This window comes from Dreissena polymorpha, chromosome 7 (genome assembly GCF_020536995.1).
Source record: "Dreissena polymorpha isolate Duluth1 chromosome 7, UMN_Dpol_1.0, whole genome shotgun sequence".
In the NCBI taxonomy this organism is placed as follows: domain Eukaryota; kingdom Metazoa; phylum Mollusca; class Bivalvia; order Myida; family Dreissenidae; genus Dreissena; species Dreissena polymorpha.
Window position 1 is genome coordinate 99,912,869 of NC_068361.1, and position 24,274 is coordinate 99,937,142.

The window sequence follows — 24,274 nt, forward strand, 5'->3', positions numbered from 1 at the left end:
AGGCATGTAAATGGGATCCATGGTTCAGCTAGCAGGCATGTAGTTGGGGTCAAGGGTTCAGCTAGCAGGCATGTAGTTGGGGTCCAGGGTTCAGCTAGCAGGCATGTAGTTGGGGTCCAGATAGTTGTACCCGGTAGATGAGCCTCCAGGTAGGAACCCCATGTAGTCCGTGTCACGGAACCCAGAGTCCGCACCTTCCAGAGACCTCTTGGGCTTCAACCTGTGACTGGAGTTGTGCATGGAAGACTCATAACCACTGGAAACAGAGAAGTAGGAGATGATATTTTCACCAATCACACGATACTCAACATTTATCAGCTAACATCACAACACAAAAGTGTTCATCAAGTTTTAACTGAAACATATGTTATTAAAACTGTTTCAAAATACTATTAACATCACATTGTTTTTTTGTTTTTATCAAAAGACTTGCTTGAAGGACATGGATTTGATGACAACAGAAACAATATATACAACCTATTTTTTTATTCGGAATTGATTTGAAGTAGGAGTACTAAAATTTTTAAAGTGGTTACCATTTTGAAGAAGGTTATATTTATTATATGAGCTTTGTTCTACGAAAACTGGGCTTAAACATGTGCATAAAATGTAATCCCAGATAAGCCTGAGAGGTCTGCACAGGATAATCAGAAAAACCCTTTCGATTGATATGGAGTCTTCTGTTTAGAGGGAGTCTCTTCTAAATGCCAATCCAGTGTAGACGAAAAGAAATGTCCCAGATAAGCCTTGCAAACTGCTCAGGCTAATCTGGGACAACACTTCCTGCACATGCAATTCGCAGAGCTTTCCCAGAACCAAGCTCGATATATTGGCCTTACCTGTCGACACACTCATCACAGAAGTCCACTGCGAGGTCTGGCGGGCAATCCATGCAGTGCCAGCGAGTACCAACTATAGGCTCACACTCGCATCTGTCGCACTGAAACAGTCGTCATCTTAAATATTTTGCGCTCAGAAGCACAGTGAAAATGGCTATAAGCAAACAGCATAAAACCAGAACAACGTGCAAGTAACACGCAGTCTGTTCAGGTTGTGTGCTGTTTGCTGCTCAGGTATCAGTATCTTAGGGTTGGAGATGAAGCCTTTTGAACAGGAATCTAATAAGAAAGTACGTATATATTTAATATGATTTTCTTAGGGACTACAAACATGTTAATGTGTGTAGCTGAGTGGAAAAGGATTAAGTCATTACCCTATATCATTATTCCTGTGTAAATGTACATAAGGGCAAAAATTAGCCTGAGTTTTATTAAAATAAACAGCTTAAATTGTATCCCATATTGTTCTCGCAGATAAAATTTCATTGATACATTTACACTGTTTCTTTATTAGGCTGCTATTATTTTGTTTTAAAGGGCTACTATTGCATTGTTTTAAATGAATGTCTATATAAAAACGCATGTATTTATGACCCATGTCATGCAAAAATGTGTCTTACGACATATGTGGCCAGCATATATCTAGACTAGACATTATTTATTACCTTGAATCTGACATGTTCTGTCATGTTCTCTATTACCTTGAATTCGATACAAAGTGTCACATTATTAAATACCTTAAATACGACTAGTTCTGTCATGTTCCCTATAACATTGAATTTGACACGAAGCTTCACATTATTTAATACCTTGAATCTGACATGTTCCGTCATGTTCTCTATTACCTTTAATTTGACACGAAGCGTCACATTATTTATTACCTTAAATCCGACATGTTCCGTCCTGTTCTGTATTACCTTGAATAGACACACAGCGTTACAGTATTTATTACCTTGAATCCGACATGTTCCGTCATGTTCTCAGCACTCTGCCTGATCTTTCTGTTCCTCAGCTGTTTCAGCCTCAGCAGCTCCTGGTATTCCTCTGTTCCTCTAAACTCTAACGGAAACTCTTCGTCATCCTGGGGGGCACACGCATTGACAAGCTTTTATTCATACATGCTGAGCCATATAAATGACATACACGATACATCAAAAGAACATTAGAACATTCTTCTTTAACAAATAACAACAAGGCCATAATGATAGGAAACTCCATCCTAAATATTTGTGTTCTCCTAATTTTGAACCAATGATTCACTGTGCTTTAATAAATGGCATGCCTGGAGAAATCAACCGACAGTATGAGACCCACCGACTGATAAAAGGGAACAAAGTGATTCCAAAATAGCCCCACCCCTGCCTTCCCTTGCAACTGGTAGTCGGGAAATGATATAAGCAATAATAACAGCCTACTCTAACCTTAAGAAATACAAATATATACTCCTGCAATGTTGATTGTATGGTTTCCCAAGTTTCCTACTCTTTCCCACCACCAAACACCTTATGATGTTTAAATCTGCTAAGTTTTTAATATCATGTGAGCTACACTGACACAAATTAATAAATAATCAACCCATGTTAAAATGGTGTCCATGTTCCCCTTTAATTTAATATGTACTAACACTGTTAAATAATGGATACAAAAAAACTTGAAAGTTAAGAACCAATCACCAAAATGTTTTTTGCTCCATAAAAGATACTGAAATGGGTATTATCGGGCCTCAGGTTGATCTTAATAAGAACACTAGACTCACAGAGAAGTCCTCGTCTGCCATGGCATCCCAGTTCTCAGTGCCAGAGGTGACACTGCCCTCGTAGCTCTGGGAGTTCTCATCATCGTTGTCTGTCATGAACACCGGTGGAGTGACAGAGGCAAGGAAGGTGGAGTTGTAGTACATCCTGTTGTAGCGGTGGTGACGATGGCTACCAACCTGCACACACACGGCAATGAGAAACAGTGTAAAAACAGGTGGTATTGTAAATGGAAAATAGTGTTAAAACAGGTGGTATTGTCAATGGGAAATATTGTAAAAACAGGTGGTATTGTCAATGGGAAATATTGTAAAAACAGGTGGCATTGGCAATGGGAAATATTGTAAAAACAGGTAGTAATGTCAATGGGAAATATTGTAAAAACAGGTGGTATTGTCAATGGCAAATATTGTAAAAACAGGTGGTATCGTCAATGGGAAATATTGTAAAAACAGGTGGTATTGTCAATGGGAAATATTGCAAAAACAGGTGGTATTGTCAGAGGGAAATATTGTAAAAACAGGTGGTATTGTCAATGGGAAATATTGTAAAAACAGGTGGTGTCGTCAAGGGGAAATATTGAAAAAAACAGGTGGTAATGTCAATGGGAAATATTGTAAACACAGGTGGTATGGTAAATGGGAACTATTGTAAAAACAGACGGTATTGTCAATGGGAAATATTGTAAAAACAGGTGGTATTGTCAATGGGAAATATTGTAAAAACAGGTGGTATTATTAGTTCATTAAATAATTAAATAATCTGCTCTGTTGACCAAATGCAAATATATGGAATTATTTTATAACTTCAAAAGAATTACTTATACCGTTCGTTGTTAGGATTATTAGCTGTATTTAATAGATTTCATTCATACAACAATGGCCACTTAACCAAGTGACATATTACCTGTGCAAGCATAGGAGATGTAGGGCTTAACCACCACAAGGTGTACACAATGAAAAACTTTCTAAAGACCATAATCCCTCTACTTTTGATTAAAGTATTGCAGTTGTTGTGTGTTTTATTGCATGGAAACTTCTGTACATGAACCAGATTGAGGGCAAAAATGTCTGTGGAAGTTTTTTAGGACAATGTACGCACGAGTTGTGGTAAGGCTGGGATTCAAACACAAGATACACCAGATTGAAGATCCTGTGCTCACATCAGCCTCCTCAGACACTGATACTGATATTAGTCTCACTGGGGGAAATGGGGCTTAATGCATGGGCTTAAAGTTTTGTCCCAGATTAGGCTGAGCTGGATATTCATTTAGAAGACAATTCATTCAAACAAAACATTCAATTAAAGCAGAAAGTGTTGTCCTTGATTAGCCTAAGAAAACTGCAGAGGCTGGTCCAGGACAACACTTGAGGCACAAACATTAAGAGAGTTTTTCTCATAACGTTACTCATAGGAGGGACCACCAACCTTCTTCTTGAGATTTATGGTGCTTGGCATCCTTCCAGGGATGGGAAGCCCCGCCTTTGCAAGCTTGATGAAGTACTTCTGCACTCGACTCTGAACCTGACCACCAGCAAAAAAAAACCACTCTTAAAACTTGCGTATTTTTAATCATAAAATATAATAACGAACTTAGTTGTTAAACATTTTCAATGCTTTGAGTCAGTACATGTATACACATTTCTGTGTCATTATTGATATTAACTTCAGTTGTGATTTAAAGATTTTTTTAAAGCATAGGGAATATATTATAATAACAATATGTCAATTTCCTGAGTAGAACCAGTGTATCGTGTCTTGAGAATGAGCATTTGAAGACTAGTCCTGTTAGAATCAAGCTCACAAACACATTAGACCATGGTAGGTATAATCAAACATACAAATGCAATTTATTATTAAAAGAATTTCTTGGATCCATACAGAGGTAACCCACAAATTGTATCAATTATTCAAAGGCCAATTTTTTATAAATAAAGTTCCCTTAAACTGGGGTAAAGACATGTTTTTGCCTTAATAACATGCAATAGCAATATCCCAATATGCAGGCATGAATGTAACCTCAGTGATTCAACAAAGAACCACAAACTCTCAGGACCAACCTGCAGCGTAGTGCGGTTGCCAAGGGCAGCTGCTATCTTCTGAAATCTCCTAGCCTCTATTTCCTCTGGAGGAAACTGTATCAGTAGCTCTTCCAAGCTGAAAACACACCCATCGATATAAGTTCATTTTCTTGATGCAAAGCTAGTTTATTCAGGATGATAAATATTAAAAAATGTCAATCTGGTGTTCTTGATGCTTCCAAAATAATGAGAAGTTAGTAAAATGCCCACTGTGCTAGTAAAAGTAACTCATTCTATGGTATGAAAGTACTGAGGGTGTATATCCCATACACCATCAGTTACTAACTGTGTAACGATTATATCTCAACCGACTACTCAATTACTCAGGGTGTATGGAAATTACTTGGGATATATGGAAAAAACACCATGAGCACGTGACCGCTCTAAGCCAATCGGATATGGTCATTTTTGTTGGAGGTGAGATATACGAGAAAATTCCATATGCAACAAGCACTTTTGAACTGAGACAATATTTATCTGTTTCCTTGCAAAAAAATATTCTTCTCACCCCCACTACCTACCGTTTCTGCTCCTCAGTGGTCCACAACTGGTTGAAAGTCTGCGGCTTCTCCTCGGTCTTAACACGGCCCCGGATCACCGCCCCCTCCACATCCTGGGTTGCAGATACCATCTTGACCTCCTCTGTTTAAGAATACAGGGCATAGACATTGCATGAATGATTACAAACTACATGTTTATTTAATACTGTATCAAATATTGTCAATCATGATGCTGGTGATGATTATGATGCAATATGAAGCAAATTGATAATGAGGATTATTATTATTATTGTTTGTCTTCCTAGTTTGCTATGAGAACATGATGAAAACGCAATCAAGAGTAATGAATGTATATAGATGAAAATATATAATGATAACAATGATGAAATAGTTGATACTTTTCTTAATATTATAGTTTGTAACAGTTGTGAACATCTGAATATAAATAGATACAGTGATATATTTTTCTTTACATGTATCTATTGTATTGATACCTGCACATGCACAACTGACATATATACATGTAGATGTACTTATTTGTTGTACAGCCAAACCTCTATCTAGAGACCACCCCACTATAAAGACCCATTTTTTAAAAAGTCCTTTGATTTGTCTCATTACCTACTTTTACTGTTAAAAACAAATGAATTAAGAGCTTCTGATATAAATTCGCCGTGCTCTGTGAAAAGGGGGTTTTATGCATGTGCTTAAGTGTCCTCCTAGATAGCCTGTGTATTCTGCACAGGCTAATCAGGGACGACACTTTCCTGTTTAATATTTTTCTTTTAAGTCTCTTCTTAGCAAAATACCACTTTTGGCGGAAAGTGAAGTCCCTGGTTAGCCTGTGCGGACTGCGCAGGCTAATCTGGGACGATACTTTACGCACATGCATTAAACCCCCTTTTCGCAGAGCACGACTCAAATATAAAATGGTCATGAAAAAACTTTTTTGTGGTAATAAGCTGCCCGGCACACACCTGGGGGGACATTCCCGTCTGTGAGCTGCTTCTTCAGTCTGGTCATGTGACGATGGCTGCCGAACGTTGAGAAGTCCAGCGTACTTGTGTATTTCTCCCAGCTGATATGGGGCAGCTCTGCAATCTGTGACAGCATGGTCATGTTTAACTCAGCAGTGTCAACATCAACAATCTGCATTTTCTTGGTGAACCAGTAGTATAATTTAATGCACAAGTGAATCAAGGACAGAATTTACAGGTATTTTATAAATGGTGCATGGACCAGAAGCAAATATATTTTTAAAGTCAGTCTATAAGCCATTTAGGCCTGCAAACTACCACAGCGTAAATAAAGGATCTCCCATGAATGAAGAGGCACACACTTCATGCTAATCTTAAAATACCCACAGTTTTCTGGTTAGTAAATGGTTAGTACCATTACAAAGACAAGACTGGGCCTTAATAACTGGTATGCATTAAGCTGGCACTAAACATTTTAGAATATTATCAATTAGAAATAGTTGTTTTCATTTAAATTTGGAAGAAAATTATAAGCATAACATTTGGAATAGGTCCTTTGCAATTTAAATAAGGGAAATAAAATATTTACTTCAGTGCTAGTTAAACTTTTGTCATTACAATAACATTATAGCACACTACTTTTCATGTTCCATTTCATTTACTAGTAAATAGCATATTATAGTGAACATCTTTTAACTCTTTCAGTGCTGGAACCGAATTTTGAAGGTCTTTGCAAACAGTTTGGATCCAGATGAGACGCCACAGAACTTGGCGTCTCATCAGGATCCAAACTTTTTACTATTCTGATAGTATTCTTTGAAAAAAATCGAAGAAAATGCTAATTTAAGAAATTCAGCAGACGACATTTTAGCAGACAACAAACTTCCCAGCATGCAAAGGAAACCAATAAAGTAAATGATCCTTGCTCTAGGAAAATGGGGCTTAATGCATGTGCCTAAAGTGATGTCCCAGTGCAGCCTGCACATGCTCATCAAGGACAACACTTTTAGCCTACATTGAATTGTCTTTTAGAAAGAGACTTCATTTAAACTAGTAATTGGAAAGTGTCTCCCAGACTGCACAGCCTAATCATGGACGACACTTAACACACATGCTTTAAGCCCCATGTTCCCAGAGGGTGGCTTATATTTGAACCTTCTGAGGCCTGGGCAGGTTGAGGTCGATGCCCTTCTGCAGTTTTTGTACAAACTGTATGGGGTCTGAGAGGGCTGCCTGACGACCTTCATACAGCAGGTCAAGGTCCTTCACAGCCTAAATGACTCAAGTGTTAATACAAACATGATTTGAATGATACCACATTTTGCAGTTTCAAATTTATGTCAATTAAATAAAAACACACAATAAAGGCAATGTAAAAACAAGTATGGAAATGGAGTATTTGTTATTCAAAACTTATATAGGTTGGGAAGAAAAACAAAGAATTGTTCAGGAGACTAAAAACAGAACTAATTCATATGCCAAAAAATAGTGAGCGGGTTCTGAGTTCATCCAACCAAGGTGTAAGTTCAAAATCTTGAAATATGTAACATATTTTATCCCACTTTAACAGCGATTTCGGTTGATTAAAGCCCCATTGATTAAATATCATCTATAATCAATGGCAGGAAATGACGTCAATATTTTGACGAAATGACGTCATAAATCCAGCGAAATTATCAAGTCAAACAAATTTTGTTTAAATAAAAAGGTTTACAAAATATAAAGTGGGATAAATAGAATAATAGATTAGTGTTGATTATAGATCAGGTTTATCATGCTCGGCACGAAAACGAAAAAGTACTCGCCAAGGCTCGTGCTTTTTGTTTTCTAAGCCTCGCATGATAAACCTGATCTATAATCAACACTAACCTATTATTCTCTATTTCAACAAATAAAGAAATATTATCTTATCTTATCATGAGCGAATTTAATATCTGCTGCTTTCTCCTTAACCTCCTAATGAAAGCATGTGCATTGTAAAAATGATTTAAACATGTTCCTGTTAGAAAATTAAGAATGCAAAACCTGTTATCACACAGGTAAAACTTTTACTTACTGACTTTGTGTTGACAAAAAAATTTAGGAATGAAGTGTTTAAATACAAGATTACTACTCGTGGTTTCAAACTTCAGCACTTCTACTATGACACCTTAACCACTAAACAGGATATTCACTTATAATAATACCCCTGTATTTGTTTGTTCTATGATTTGAAACTGGAAATTCTTTTTATTTAAGTGAGTAATTCTTCAATTGCGAAACATGTGGCATTCTGGCAATTTGTCAATATGATAATGTTACACCATGATATGTGTGTAAAGTATTGTCAAGGATCAGCATTTGCAATCTACACAGGAACAACACTTTTCAACTTAACTTGATTTATGGTTAGAAGAGACAACCGTTAAACAAAAAATTTCATAAAAGTGTTCTCCCAGCCTGTCTTGAAAACTCTTAACGCACATGCATTAAGCCCAGTTTTCCCAGAATGAGGCTCATATGTTTACAATACCTGTATTCTCTGAGCTTCTAGAAGAGCAATGGTCTTCAGTAACACCTGGTAGTCATGGTTTCCTCTCAAGGCCACATGGTCTGATTCAAAGTAGTAGGTCTCCTTCTCATCATCAGGTGTGTCTGAGTCTGCATCCTGATTGGCCGGATTTTTAAACAAACTGAAATCTGATTGGTCAGTCAGGAGTGAGTCTGATTCAGATTGGTCCATTGCATGAAAGCTGCTTTCTGATTGGTCAAGCCTCACGCTAGGTGAGTTGCTTATGTCTTCGGCAACCAAAGCCATTTTGATGGTCCTGCAATATTTAATTGGAAAAAGTAAGTACAAGTGGATAAAATGTTTTGTTAGAACATGAATGAAACAAACATAAACTTCCTGTCTAAAACATGTCATTAATTAATGGTGTGGCCATTGTTAAAAGCTCTCACTGTCTTAGATTATATTTAAATAAAATACAATAGTATTTGGCAATACATTTTATATTATAGATTACTCCAATTAAAAGATCTGATACCACAAAGGGACAGAAAAAGGTAGCAACAGTAACAAATTATAAAGGGCCCTCTCCACGGTTAAAAGAATAACATTTTACCAAAATTGTCAACAAGAGGGCCATGATGGCCCTGAATCGCTCACCTGACTAACCTTGCTACACCAACTTAAATTCTATCAGACCCATATGCAATCCCAAGCCAGATTTCATCCATTAATACATTCTGACAAACAAGGTTTTACTAGAATTGGCCCGGTGACCTAATTTTTGACCCCAGATGACCCATATACGATCCAATATCAGATATTATCAAGATAAACATTCTGATCATATTTCATTAAGATCAAATGAAAACTATGACTTCTATTGTCTACACAATGATTTTCTATGATTTGACCTGGTGACCTAGTTTTTGACCCCAGATGACCCAAATACAATCCCAACCCAGATTTCATCAAGATTAACATTCTGACCAAATTTTATTATGTTTGGATGAAAACAGTGACCTCTACTGTCTACACAATTAATTTTTTTACTTTGACCTAGTGACCTAGTTATTTGACCCTAGATGACCCAAATTTGATCCCAACCCAGATTTTTACACGACAAACATTCTGACCATATTTCATTAAGATCTTATAAAAAATGTGACCTTGTTTGTCTACACAAGGTTTTTCTATGATTTGACCTAGTGACCTAGTGTTTGACCGTATATGACCCAAATACAATCCCAATCAAGATTTCATCAAGATAAACATTCTGACCAAATTTCATAAAGATTGGATGAAAACTGTGACCTCTATTGTCTACACAAGGTTTTTCTATTATTTGACCTAGTGTTTGACCCCATATGACCCAAATACAATTGTTGTACCTTGTATTCCCTTAATTCTTAATAAAATTGCTATTTTATATAACAAATTTCCCTATTTGTGTGTCAAATTGCTATTTTATATAGCAAATTCCCTTTATTTTGTATTAAATTGCTATTCTTTATAGCAGATAAGGTACTTTTGTACTATTTTCTCTTTTGTTATCCCCTATATTTAAATAATATTGATTGGATAAGAGCATTTTGTGGGGTTTTGCTTGCATTGAGGTATTAATTGGCCTTTTTACCAATTTTATATCACACTGATGTAATTTCCTTCAAATGTTTTCATACTATTCTTCATCTACCGTGCACTCCCTCTGGTCCATGGGAAACAACCATTGTAGACTCTACCTCCATAATTACCTCCCTTAGTCCAACCTAGTGGTAATGACCCTGCTGGTTTATTCCCAACCCACACCAGCCTACACTTCCAAATCTCTCCTTCTTTTAACCCTCCAGGGTGGCAACTTGTATTTTATATAAATAAATGCATATAGTACTGTACATAATGAAAATAATCTACGTTTATGTATACATTTATCTGTTCTTTCTCATTTTTAACTGTAAAGTTCATTGTTTTACTTATAATTTTTATGTGGCCCTATAAAGGTGACTGTTTGGCGACACGTAAGTCATTACCCTTATTTTACAAGGGTTATTATTAATAACCCTTTTAAATATTGTCTTAACGCCACTCTGGGGGGTCGTCTCTTCTTCATAGCCCAATTCTCATGAGGTTCCATACAGACAGGGTCTTATGTTGGAGCATTACGCTATATTCCCTGTCTGCAAGTGTTCAACATTGTGCCACATTTACAAACATTTAATATTGAGCCACATACATAAATATATACACAATTACAATTTCCAATACAACTGCATGTCTACATGCAAATTCTTTTTTCATATGAGAGCTATTGAACCAGGCTCTAACTTTCCTACTAATTAATGTTGTACATAGTAATATTTTTCCACTGCCTAGATCTTGTTGTATGTCATTAAATTTAAACCTTAAATATACACCTAATTTTGATACTTTATTATGTATGTAAATACATAGTGGCAATGTTAAACCACTTTGTGATCTGAAAATCCTTAATTATTTTTATTTGTTTTTGTTATACAAACATATTACACATCCGTGTATTCCTTTTCTTTTCTATAAACATTATATTAAAAGTAATCCTATTTGGATTTTGACATTTAAAACACAGATCACAAAGTTTCAAGACTCCAACAACCCATTGCAGTAAATACTGAACAATGGGTCTAGTTATGATGATACCACATATAATAAATAGTATGTGTTTTCACCAGCAATACATGTACTTATAAACATTGGGCTATTCCTCTCCTCTCTCTTTTCAACACAAACAACATACATATAACAATAATAATAATAACAATAATATTAATATAACATCTTCATAGTGGTTTAATAACATATACCAATCATATTAAATTCAAATAGATTCAAATATCAATGGATGTAATTATTCCTTCTTGTTTCATACATTTCCTAATGAAATTCTGCTTTGTTTACATTTTAAAAGTGCAAAAAAGCAGACGCAAACAATATGATTGGTTATCTCTTTCACGTCCGTGCAAGAGCAGACGCCACGTCAAGATCGTTATTTGTGTAAATTTTTCATCCCAAAACGGATTGACCTACTTGCGTTTGCGCGGACGTGAAAGAGATAACCAATCAGAGCCATGCTTTTAAATACTGTCAACCAATTAAAACGCCGCTTTCTAACAGCTTTAGGCAAGACATATTTTATTAATTTTATAGAGTACTGCGTTTTTAACGCTTTTTGAATAATTAAAATACAGATATTTTTAAACCAATAGATTTTTATTGAAGCACCGCATCAACACTGCAATGTATTGTTGTATTATAAATGGTACAGCCCAGTAAAATCGGGCTGACCATATTAAAGCCGTTTTCAGCTTTTTTAACATTGAGTTTTATGTTAAGGTAGCGCACCTCTAATGGGCACATATCCAAATATAATTTAATTAATTATTTTCCTAATCAGCATCATTTCCCTGAACTACATGCAAATTTGTAGGTTGGCTATCCATGCTTTTTAAAAAAATATACCGATTTTTTCAAAACCACCCTTACGCTCGGCTTTTGTCCAGTTTATTTTCACCCCTGGGGTATATAAAAGTTCCATAATTCATTCAAATTTCCAAATATGGGCATGCAGTTGGTGTGTACATATGCAGTAAAGGTGTTTAAAGTTTAAACAAGATGAAACAAGTATTATTTTACAGACATTTATTTTTTACAAATTTTAATCTATGGAATAGCGCCATGAAATGTAAGTGATTTCAGCCAAGTAAAAATTGGGTCGGTTAAAAACAAAGTGTCATAAAATTCAAAATAGTATCATTTTAGTTATATTTAAAACTTAGTTTTTATAGAAACACTATATACAGCAAAAATACCCAAAAAATAGACAGATTTACCTTCACTTTTTGAAATAAAAATAAAAATGCAACATGCATCATTCGTATTTTCAGCAGTAAATTAATCAATTTAGCCATAACGTTGTTTTAATTTTAAAATTGAAGGATGTGCATACAATTTTCAACATATTTAACAATAAACATAGCTTATGTGTTATATTAAATCAAATTACGTTAGAAAAGAAATAAAACGCGTCGCAAAAAGTATGCGATGTCGGCAGGAATCGAACCTGTGCGGGAAGATCCCAAAAGATTTCAAGTCCATCGCCTTAACCACTCGGCCACGACAACTTCACATTAGTGCAACTTTTAATTAGATATCCATAAGTAAACAGGTAAAAAGGCTCGCTCGATCTTTGAAGAAATCGCGAAATCGTATTTTTCAGATGATAATTGGATCAAAGTCAATATTTATATTGAAAATAATGTATTCTAAATGAATAAGTTAAACATATATCAAAATTGGAAGTTTGAAAACAATAAAATGCATCTCTCGGAAATAAGCGATCATTGAAGATCGGCAATGATCGTAAAATAAATCGCGGGAAATCATTAGAGGTGCGCTACCTTAAGCAGTGTGCTCGGGAAATGGTTTCTAACCGAAGTCCCGAGGGTAAACAACCCCATTAGTCAGTCATTTCATCAAGATAAACATTCTGACCATATTTCATAAAGATTGGATGAAAACTGTGACCTCTATTGTCTACACAAGGTTTTTCTATTATTTGACCTAGTGACCTAGTGTTTGACCCCATATTACCCAAATACAATTCCAACCCAGATTTCATCAAGATAAACATTCTGACCAAATTTCATAAAGATTGGATGAAAACTGTGACCTCTATTGTCTACACAAGGTTTTCTATTATTTGACCTAGTGTTTGACCCCATATGACCCAAATACAATCCCAACCCAGATTTCATCAAGATAAACATTCTGACCAAATTTCATAAAGATTGGATGAAAACTGTGACCTCTATTGTCTACACAAGGTTTTTCTATTATTTGACCTAGTGACCTAGTTTTTGACCCCAGATGACCCGAATACAATCCTAACTCAGATTTTATCAAGATAAACATTCTTGCCAAATTTCATAAAGATTGGATCAAAACTGTGACCTCTATTGTCTACACAAGGTTTTTCTATTATTTGACCTAGTGACATAGTTTTTGACCCCAGATGACCCAAATACAATCCCAAACCAGATTTCATCAAGATAAATATTTTGACCAAATTTCATGAAGATTGGATGAAAACTGTGACCTCTATTGTCTACACAGGGTTTTTCTGTTATTTGACCTAGTGACCTAGTTTTTGACCCCAAAAGACCCAAATACAATCCCAACTCAGATTTCATCAAGATAAACATTCTGACCAAATTTCATAAAGATTGGATGAAAACTGTGACCTCTATTGTCTACACAAGGTTTTTATATTATTTGACCAAGTGACCTAGTTTTTGACCCCAGATGACCCAAATACAATCCCAACCCAGATTTCATCAAGATAAACATTGTGACCAAATTTCATAAAGATTGGATGAAAATGTGACTTCTACTGTCTACACAAACAAATTGTTGACAAACGCACACACGCACACAGGCACGACGGACATCACACGGTCACATAAGCTCACCATGTCACTTCGTGACAGGTGAGCTAATAAAAAGCTCACAAACAGTCAAGCAAATAAAGAAGATCAAATAACTTTCACACTATGTTCACCTTCTGTCAGTTGTGTCTGAAAAACTTCAGTCCCATCCAGCGCAGAAATAGACAAATCACAAAGACAATGAGAGTGCTTGGGATGAGCATGAGATAGTACAGCAGGGAGCCAGTGTCCATCACCTTGGTGTTCAATATTGCGTAAGCTGAAAAATTTGAAATCTGCATCATTTTGTTTTAGTTTAACTTACTACTACATGTATTGAACATCAGTGCCTCCATAATTATATTACACTTAATGGAACATCGTATGACATGAAATTAAATGATGAAACATATAATTACTATGAAACTAGTTCCAAATGTTCTCTTAAAGCTTGATTGTAGCCTTGTTGTTGTTGCTCAAATATCTTAATAATTAAATTGAATTATCTACAGTTTGCCAAAAAATCATAGAATAACAAGAGCTGTCACCATAGGATGACATATGCCCCCTATAAATGCTTTGATAGAAGTTATTAGCATTTTTCGAAACCTAAACGCAGATTACGAAACCTAAACGCGGACCCTAAGTTCAAGGTCAAGGTCAGAGGGGTCAAAATTTGTGTGCATATGGAAAGGCCTTGTACATTTACACATGCATACCAAATATGAAGGTTATATCTCAAGGGACATAGAAGTTATGAGAATTGTTCGAAACCTAAATGCAGATTTGGAAACCTAAATGCGGAACCTAAGTTCAAGGTCAAGGTCAGAGGGGTCAACATTTTTGTGCGTATGGAAAGGCCTTGTTCATATACTCATGCACACCAAAAATGAAGGTTATATCTCAAGAGACATAGAAGTTATGAGTATTTTTGGAAACCTAAATGCAGATTTCGAAAGCTAAATACAGACCCTAACTTCAAGGTCGCAAGGGTCAAAAGTTTGTGGGTATGGAAAGGCCTTGTCCATATACACATGCATACCAAATATGAAGGTAATATCTCAAGGGACATAGAAGTTATGAGCATTTTGAGAAACCTTAACGCAAAGTGTGACGGAAAGACAGACAGACAGATGGACGGACGGTCCGATCACTATATGCCCTCCTTCGGGGACATAAAAATGCAAGGTTTTAATTGTATTAAAACAACTTAACAAGCTTATTAGCTCTTGTTACTATGAAACATGTTTAAAATATTGGATTGTAGAGGGCATGAAAAATGAAATGCTTCATCCATAACTTAGAAAAAAACATCTATTGTCAACATCACGATTTAAGGGGTGTTGCAGCAGTTTATTTAACCGAGGAAATATTTATAGCAAATCCGATGATGCTATTATCACAACTCAATATTTTGTTATCAGTATCATCAGAAATGACCGAGTTGGTTCATAATACAACTGTCAATGGTTCGATCCCAGGTGGGGTTAACTTTGTTTTACTTTTTTTTCTTTCTTTAATTTCGTTCTTGTTTTATACTGGAGCTCGTTTGTCCTGTTGTTTACATTCATCAAGTTAAAGCATTTAATAAAAAAAAAATCAAAACATGCCGAAATTTGTGAACAAGTACATGTAAGGTATTCATGATTAAGGTCGATCTTGATACTGAATGGTCTTATGTTTGTGATTAAATATTGTTTTTTATTAATGTCTTTTGGCAAGCTGTTGTGATCCCAGTTAAGATTTAAACAATTTCAAATGTTTATGCATATTTCTAACAATCTATGTACCGGTACTTGGGTTTTGCCTAATTGCTGCATTTTATGAAATTTGACCTAGACGGTAGGGATTGTTAAAAAAAACATCTGTTAAAAGTGCGGTGACCCCCTTTTTGTATTTGTGTTTTATGATGACAATACGTAGATGAACATATTTGAGCAGTTTCGCAGAATTCTATTTGACAGAAATTTTTTAATTCCATTTATGTGGTTACAATAGTAAAACAATGACGCTTTTTTTGGGCGACATAAATTAAAAAATAAAAATTTCTTAAAATTTAACTTGTGTACTCCATTTTATTGATAGTGTGTGGTTTAATTAAATGGTATAGGATGTATTTTAGCTTATATAATATCTACATGTTGCCAATTTCATAGGTTATAATATTAATTATTTTTATGCAATTAGAGATTTTTCAGTTTTATTGAAAAAGTACATGCTATATAATGGTGAATAAAATAAAAACAAGGCCTGTGACCTCATGTTTTTATTTCATTTTTCATATAGTATTTATATATATATATCTTAAATATAAATTTTAGACAAAATCTATTTGATTGAAACAAATCAACAAAACTGCAGCAACACCCCTTAAAATAATGGAAATTTAATCTAACGCTGGATATTTAATATACAGTTTTGTTAGTAAATAACTCTTCTTAAGACATTTAATTGTCACAGATATTGAATTTTGTAAGTCTGTGAACAGTTCCAAAATCCATAATCCATTTATGCTTTTTAAATTCCTTTTCTTTAAAAGAACCTGAATAACCATACCATGGCATCAGTTGCAGACGTAAGGGGTGGAGGTGGGGTGGCATTAGTTGCAGTAATACAATTGCACCTTAGCAACATATCAATAAAGTAAATCCAAGAGGAAAAGAATGCCTTGTGACTTTGTGCAAAGCATGAACCCACGTCTGCTGGCACTGTCTATCCCCTTCTCAAAAAAGTGTGTGAAATGTACGTTTTACGTATGTTTTGCGTGCGTTAAACGTGGCGGTATTGGCACTGCGTTTTTTGTGCGCTTTTTCTTACCGAGTGAGTTTTTAACAAAAACAAACAAACAAGAAAATGTGCGCTTTTTGTGGATAAATGTGCGCTTAATGTGCGTTAAACGTGTGCTTTTTATAAGTGTGTTCAATGTGCGCTTTTATGTGCGTTAAACGTGCGCTTTTTATATAAGTGCGTTTTTGACTACCATTTACCGTATGTGTGTAAAATGTGCGCTTTTAAGTGCGTTAAATGTGTGCTTTTTGTGAGTTAAATGTGCGCTTTTTTTTATTTAAAAAGCGCACATTTAACTCACAAAAAGCGCAGTTATAACCCACATAAAAGCGCACATGTGTGTTAAAGTGCGCTTTTATGTGCGTTAAATGTGCGTTAAACGTGCGCTTTTTATAAGTGCGTTTTTGACTGCCATTTATGTGTGTAAAATGTGCGCTTTTAATTGCATTAAATGTGCGCTTTTTGTGAGTTAAATGTGCGCTTTTTTATTTAAAAAGCGCACATTTAACTCACGAAAAGCGCAGTTATAACCCACATAAAAGCGCACATGTGTGTTAAATGTGCGCTTTTATGTGCGTTAAATGTGCGCTTTTTAAATAAAAAAGCGCACATTTAACTCACAAAAAGCGCACATTTAACGCACGTTAAGCGCAGTTATAACCCACACAAAACGCACAATTTACGCAAATGAATGGCAGCAAAAAACGCACTCACAAAAAGCACACATGTGCGTTAAAGGTGCATCTTTTGCCTTAACAGTTGATTCAATTATATGCTGTTAAAAGTTTTTTTAAATTCAGATATGCAATAAAAACAAATAATTATATAAACATATATATTTGTGTATTTTAATAATTACAAGATAATTCAATTTTATACTTTAATGTACACCAACATTTTTAACATACATGAGTAATTAAATATCAATGGCAATTTGATGAAATAAATATAAACATAATTTGATTATAAATAAACAAAAAATAATAGCATACTATAATAACATGTACAGTATATACACATGAACAGCTATATACATAAGAAAGATGCATATCAATAAAGGCCTTTCAGCATTTCTTTGAGGCAGCGGAGTGCAGCTCTCATCTTTCTCTCCAAGTCTGCCACTAGCCGGTCAAACTTCTTTGCAACTATTATACTGTCATGGCCTTTGCGCGATGCGTCTCGTGCATGATCTCATTTGATCAGGTCCTGAAAGATATTTTATAATGTAAGTGTTGAATATTGCTGTTATGGTAATCTCGTTGCTATAAAAATTATAAATTTAAATCAAAACTAGTTTGTTTGCTTGTTGTTTTTGCTTGTTTATTTTGCAATTTTAATCCCCTGATCACATGTGACTTAACGCTTTTCATAAATAAATACGTTTGATAGAAAATACTGTTCAAAAATGTACCAAGATACGTGGTCTCATTTTGCTGTGTGGACTGGTCGGAAGTGTGACACCTTTAAAATGCAATAACCAGTACCCTGTATAGTTTTACCTCTAAACAAATCCAGCTTTTCTTGGTCAAGGAGAGGGCGCGGTTTTCCCACTCCTGTTCTCCTCATGTCGGCCAGCTTGTGCAGGGTAAAACCTGGTATTCAAGTCCATACATCAGGTAGTCTCTTTTTTGCTCCCTTTTTTGGCAGGCGATGCGATGATGCACATTCTTTCCATGGGGTTTAACCTTTAAATTTAAAAGTTCTCATTTAATATGGGGGAAAAATCTGTTCATTAATGACCAAAAATAGGTATAAATAACTTTAAGATGACAATAACCATAAAATACAGCCATAATAATTCAAATGGTGTTGTTTTTCTTTAAAATTGCATTACATTTACTCATCCATTTACATTTCCCAGTGACAATACATAAATATGATAATGATCATTATTAATTCAATAAACTAAATAAAAAAGGGATGCAGAATTGAAAATACAAACCTGTTACAACAGACTGTTCTTCAGTATTCCAAAAATACAGGCAGTTGTTGAACTAGACCATATCACTTTATATGTCTTTAACCACCCACTTTTAATCTCCTTTATTGTTGATTTACACATTGTAGTAAATACACATTTTTTTCATCACACAATACTTCATGCTGAAAGTATTTCAAGACATTTTACACTAAAATAATAAGTCTTAATTCTAGCTTAAAGTCAGTTGCTGATGCTGCTTGTTTTCAAAAAATAACTTCCTATCTGTGGTTCTCAAATAGATGGTGCCTGAACAAATCAAAAGTATATCAACACCCCTTAGTTAGGCTTAGATGGAGGACTGATAGGGACATGCTATTCTCTTATCTGATACCATGCTGTGTCTAAGCCAAAAATTGCATAATTTGAGAAATACTGATAAGGCAGTCATTTCAACACCAAAATATTTATTGAATAATACACAGCACCCTTAACACATTATATTTAATTGTAAATATTTAAATATAACATGCTGAATGGTTTTAGCAAATAATATTAATAGTATAAATATTATTTTAATTGCCTTTTAAAATGTATGTTTATGGTCAATGTGGTAGACATTAATTGTATTAGGTTATAAATATCAGTATAAGAAAGTTCAAATACTTATTTATGTTGAGGAAATATAATTGATACTATCAAGCCCACATAATACTTTTGACACTTTCAATATTTTTAATTAGTTACACACAGTCTGATTTAGGTGGAAATTTTTAGAAATGTTTGAGATTAAAACGTAAGCAATAGGGTATGCATTGAAATTGTATGATAAAGTATGTAAACATTAAACAGGTTAATATGGACAACCAGTAATTATTCAAACTGCCCCTTATATTATTACAGGTTACTGAGATATATGTCTATGTTTAATCATTTGATGTAAATAAATTGTTAGAGCCTGCAACAATTTTGTTTCTTGTTCAATTTCTGTACAACATTTGCTAAACGGTTGTTAAAGACGCACTTTTTAAGAAGTGTGTTAAACATGTGTCTTTTTAGATACATCCTTTTAAAACAGATCATATGATAAAAACGCACTTATGAATTAAAAGACTAACTTATGCTTAAAAAAGACGCACATCAAAATAGAAAAACGCACTTTTGTGAGAAAAAACCCACATCTGTAAACCTTAAAACACACTTCTTAGATAAAAGACGCACTTCCTAAATAAAAGACACACTTCTTAGATAAAAAACACACATTTTGCTCACATCTACACTCAAAAGCGCACTTACAGATGAAGAAAACACACAAAAAATGCACTTCCAAAATAAAAGACGCACTTCTTAGATAAAAAACACACATTTTGCTCACATCTACACTCAAAAGCGCACTTACAGATGAAGAAAACACACAAAAAACGCACTTTTTCACTAAAATAACGCACTTGAAAAGAAAAAACGCACAAAAAGCGCACTTAAATGCACTTTTGATCACTGAAAACGCACATATTAACAAAAAACACACAATTAACGCACTTTTAAGTGCGCTAAATGTGTGTTTTGGTAAAAAGTGCGTTTTTATTTGACAAGGGATCATCACCACCGGAAATAGATAACCAGCGAAGCGAAATTAAACATCACGCAAGAGGTAGTGCTCGTGAACAGAATAAGTTTTACCATTATCGCGAACGTTTTTTAAAAACTGTGTGAGGAATTAATAGTGGACATATCAAACTTATATCGTAAGTAGTTGGGAGTTCTTTATTAATACATTCGAGATCAATCATCAGCTACCTGGTACAGAAAGTTAAGTTCATTGGGACATCTTTTTTCCTTTTGTCCGAGGAAAATATAATAATTTTGCCGAATTTTTCAATGGTGTGCCAATAGAATTATAGAAACAATCGGTTTTTGCCAGCTTCAGCCCAAAAATCAAGTTAGTATGCAAATGTTTGGCTAAAATATAAACTTCGTTGTGTACGGCGAATAGAACCTGACGTGTACGGCGTATAGCAAAATAAAATTAAATTGTGTACGGCAAATAGTTTTGAGTTTGTAAGGGAAAATAAATGAAAATTTTGCAAATACCTGACCATCTTGGTATAAAACAAATGAATACACTTATTTTTTTTACAATGAGACCCTTTATGGCCATAGAATACGTCTGATGATTTGTTGATATTTAAAAAAAATGTTTTGTTTTACAGGCACCTGCTACATAGAGAATAACAGGTTACTGCCCGATCTTTTTGTAATATATCAGGCAAGGCTTAGAATAATATATCGGCGAGGCTTGCCGAGCCATTGTTTTATTTGTGCAGAGCCTGATATATTACAAAAAGATCAGGCACTATCTTGTTTTTCTATTTATCATACCTCTACGTCCCCGATTTTAAAGAAATAATGAAAAAATTTCCATAAACAGAAACACAGGTTACTGCCTGATCTTTTTGTAATATATCAGACTCGGCGCGAATAAAATAACAGCTCGGCAAGCCTCGCCGTTATATTATTCTAAGCCTTGACTGATATATTACAAAAAGATCAGACCGTAACCTGTTATTCTCTATAGATCAGGCAGATATCAATGCGGAGGTATAATAAATCGATCGACCATTGTTCAGTCCGTATTCTAGTTTAATACGATTCTATTGTATTTCATTGTAGTTATGTTTCAAAACCAAGATGAATTGATAAAATATTTACTTACAAGTGGATTCCAATCAGGATTTATATTCAACTCGTGTAATTATTGGAACTTGGCTGACTACCTGTTCACAGCATTGTAACGTTTAACGTGGGGGGGGGAAACATAGTTTAAAATTAATATTTATACATCATTATATCTGGAAAAAGTCCGACTTTAAGAACATATATGAACTTTGAAAAAATATTTTCTTAAAATCATTTTAATTTGCGACAACTTTGGCCAATACGCTGCAACTATTCGCCGTACATGACTTTAACTATTCACCGTACACGACTTTTGCCATAAACAACTATTCGCCGTACACTACAGTTATCTTAATTTAATAGATTTCCACGAACAATAATCAAACCAAGACAAGAAATAGCGTTAAGATGGTATATATTGCCTATAAGAATAGGAAATCAACTTCATACCCGATAGCAAAGCATTTGTAATCATGAAAGAAAAGCTGTTTCTTCGAGAAGTTCAAATTTCAACCCGGTACCAAGCAGTCATAAATTTGTGTAAATAACGCTTCATCAATAGGAATTGCAAGATAGATACACATTTTTAAACATATTAATCTTTCTGTAAGATGCTTAACACGCACTGGTTATCCAGAAGCGAGCTATTATTAGATATTTTAGGTAAATACTGACTGCACTCCATGGTTTGTTTGTTAACTTTCGCTTCGCTGGTAATCTATTTGTGGTGGTGGTGATAGACGGTGGCTGGGACCCTGGCATGGCGCTCTACCAACCGGTCGCAGGCTCTTTCGGCCCAAAGCTTTTTTGACCCAGTCCGAAATTTCAGGCTCATTCGGCCCAAAGCTTATTCGGCCCCAAATCGACCAGGCTTATTCGGCCCTACATTTCATCACACCTTTTCTTTAAAACTTATTTGATTACAGCGGGTGTTAAATTAGCTAGCCGTCCGTTTGGTGACAATATATTTTGATTATAATTGAATAAAGGTGTTAAAATGATATATTGTGTTGTCGGTTTGTTTCTTTGTATTGCTTTTGATTATGGATGATTAAATGAAGTTAAGTGAAAACCATTATCGTTTTATTAACTGTTACCAATGTATGCAATTCATTATTGTTTAATTGTTAAATTGTGCAGGCTTTTAATTGAATCCATTGTCGGTTTGTTTGTTCAATATTGCGTTTGATTAAAGGTGTAAATGATGAGTATTTGTTTGCTATCTTCAATTGTTGTTTTTTGTCGGTTATTTAGCGAAATATTGTAAAAATGTTTTTCAAATGCGAACTGCAATATGGAATGCAAACGAGGATTAATCTTATTGCCTTATTAATTTGTTAATCCAGTGACACATGTATTTTACAACCTGATAAAGGTCATAAAACCGGGCATTGGTGCGGGTGCTAGTCAATGGCTTCACTGGATAATGAAAGACGGGGTCGTAGTAATTAAGTGTATGCTGTCAATAAGAACTTTTTTTCTATGATTGCTTATGCAATTAAATTGATAAATGTTTTTGTCAACTTTTAAGTTCTATCAATATGCAAAAAAATAATTGAAATGAAATTGAAATTATAAATGAAATAATCAATCATTAAAAAAATTAAAATTGTTTTAATTCCTTTCTTGACGCACAAAAATGTGGAATATTAATTGAAACTATTAACAACATGAATAAATAAACAATTCATATCGAATGTATATATATGCCTTTAGTAAAAACGAAATCTACAAATCTATATACATCAACAAAATCTATCATAGCCGACCTACTATGCATACATTTATTCTTTAGGTAACAAATACTAACAATAAAGTTTTTACTTATCTCGCGAACGATTCTAAAAATGCTTTTTAAATGAGGACTGAGACATAGAATGCAAACGTGAATTAACGCAATTACCTTATTACAACTTCAATATTGTTTCTGTTTGTGGTATAAGCTGGACATACAAGTAAGAAGTGGTATTCACGTTCGATTACTTTCCTATTTCAATACGTGTACAATCTATTTTCTTTTGTAACGTAATTTATGATGAAAATTGCAAACACATTGTAGGCATTTCCGCGACAGTAAAAATGTTACTTTGATTGCTTATGAAAATAAATTGATAATTGTCTATGAAACAATGACAGTTTCGTTCATTAGTGTCAATTCACAAATCAAAAGTGTTATGTGCAGCTTTCCTTATTTATTAATGTAATTAATGACGAAATATGCAAACAAGTTGTAATGTTAGGCTTTTCCGGTATATTTATAGTTTGTTTTGTTTTTAAAGCCGTCTAAGACTCTCGTATGTAGTCTATGTTAACCCCTCAAAATAATTTCAATTATTATAACGCCTCATTTCGGCGACGACATACCTGAAGCAAAAGACAAGAGAATTTTTTTTTCAAATGGAATAATCTTCAATAAAGATAATATAATACTGTTATAAACAATATTCCATAGTTTTAAAGAGTATCGACCAACTTATTTGCAACGATTTATTCAAATTAAAACTGGGCCGAACAAGCCTAGTACTTGAGCCGAATGAGCCTGAAATTGGGGCGAATAAGCCTGAAAAAAAACGGGGCCGAAAGAGCTTGGGGCCGAAAGAGCCGACAACCTACCAACCGAGCTTACATTAATAATAATTCCATACCCTCTACCCACTGAGCGATTTCATGTATACATCAAACCCCAGGACACTTACCTTTGGAATTTTGAACAACTATTAACGATAAAATGAAAAGAAGCAATGTAGAGTTTCTCAACAACTACTAGGACAATATTGTGTCATACAAAGTTATAC

General features: G+C 34.5%; 1 protein-coding gene and 1 non-coding gene across 2 annotated transcripts; both read right to left on the minus strand.

Moving 5' to 3' along the window:
- Nucleotides 1-27: 27 nt before the first annotated feature.
- Nucleotides 28-24,274, minus strand: LOC127839965 (ZZ-type zinc finger-containing protein 3-like). Its single transcript, XM_052368356.1, has 12 exons — nucleotides 24,176-24,274; nucleotides 14,233-14,378; nucleotides 8,664-8,958; nucleotides 7,307-7,423; nucleotides 6,152-6,275; nucleotides 5,196-5,316; nucleotides 4,654-4,750; nucleotides 4,022-4,117; nucleotides 2,596-2,772; nucleotides 1,792-1,920; nucleotides 840-940; nucleotides 28-256 (listed from the first exon to the last, which is right to left on the minus strand). The coding sequence occupies exons 3-12, from the start codon at nucleotides 8,946-8,948 to the stop codon at nucleotides 91-93; spliced, it is 1,413 nt and encodes a 470-aa protein (XP_052224316.1). The 5' UTR covers nucleotides 8,949-8,958; nucleotides 14,233-14,378; nucleotides 24,176-24,274; the 3' UTR covers nucleotides 28-90.
- On the minus strand, nucleotides 12,715-12,796 carry Trnas-uga (transfer RNA serine (anticodon UGA)). Its single transcript has one exon. It is a non-coding gene; the product is annotated as a tRNA-Ser (tRNA).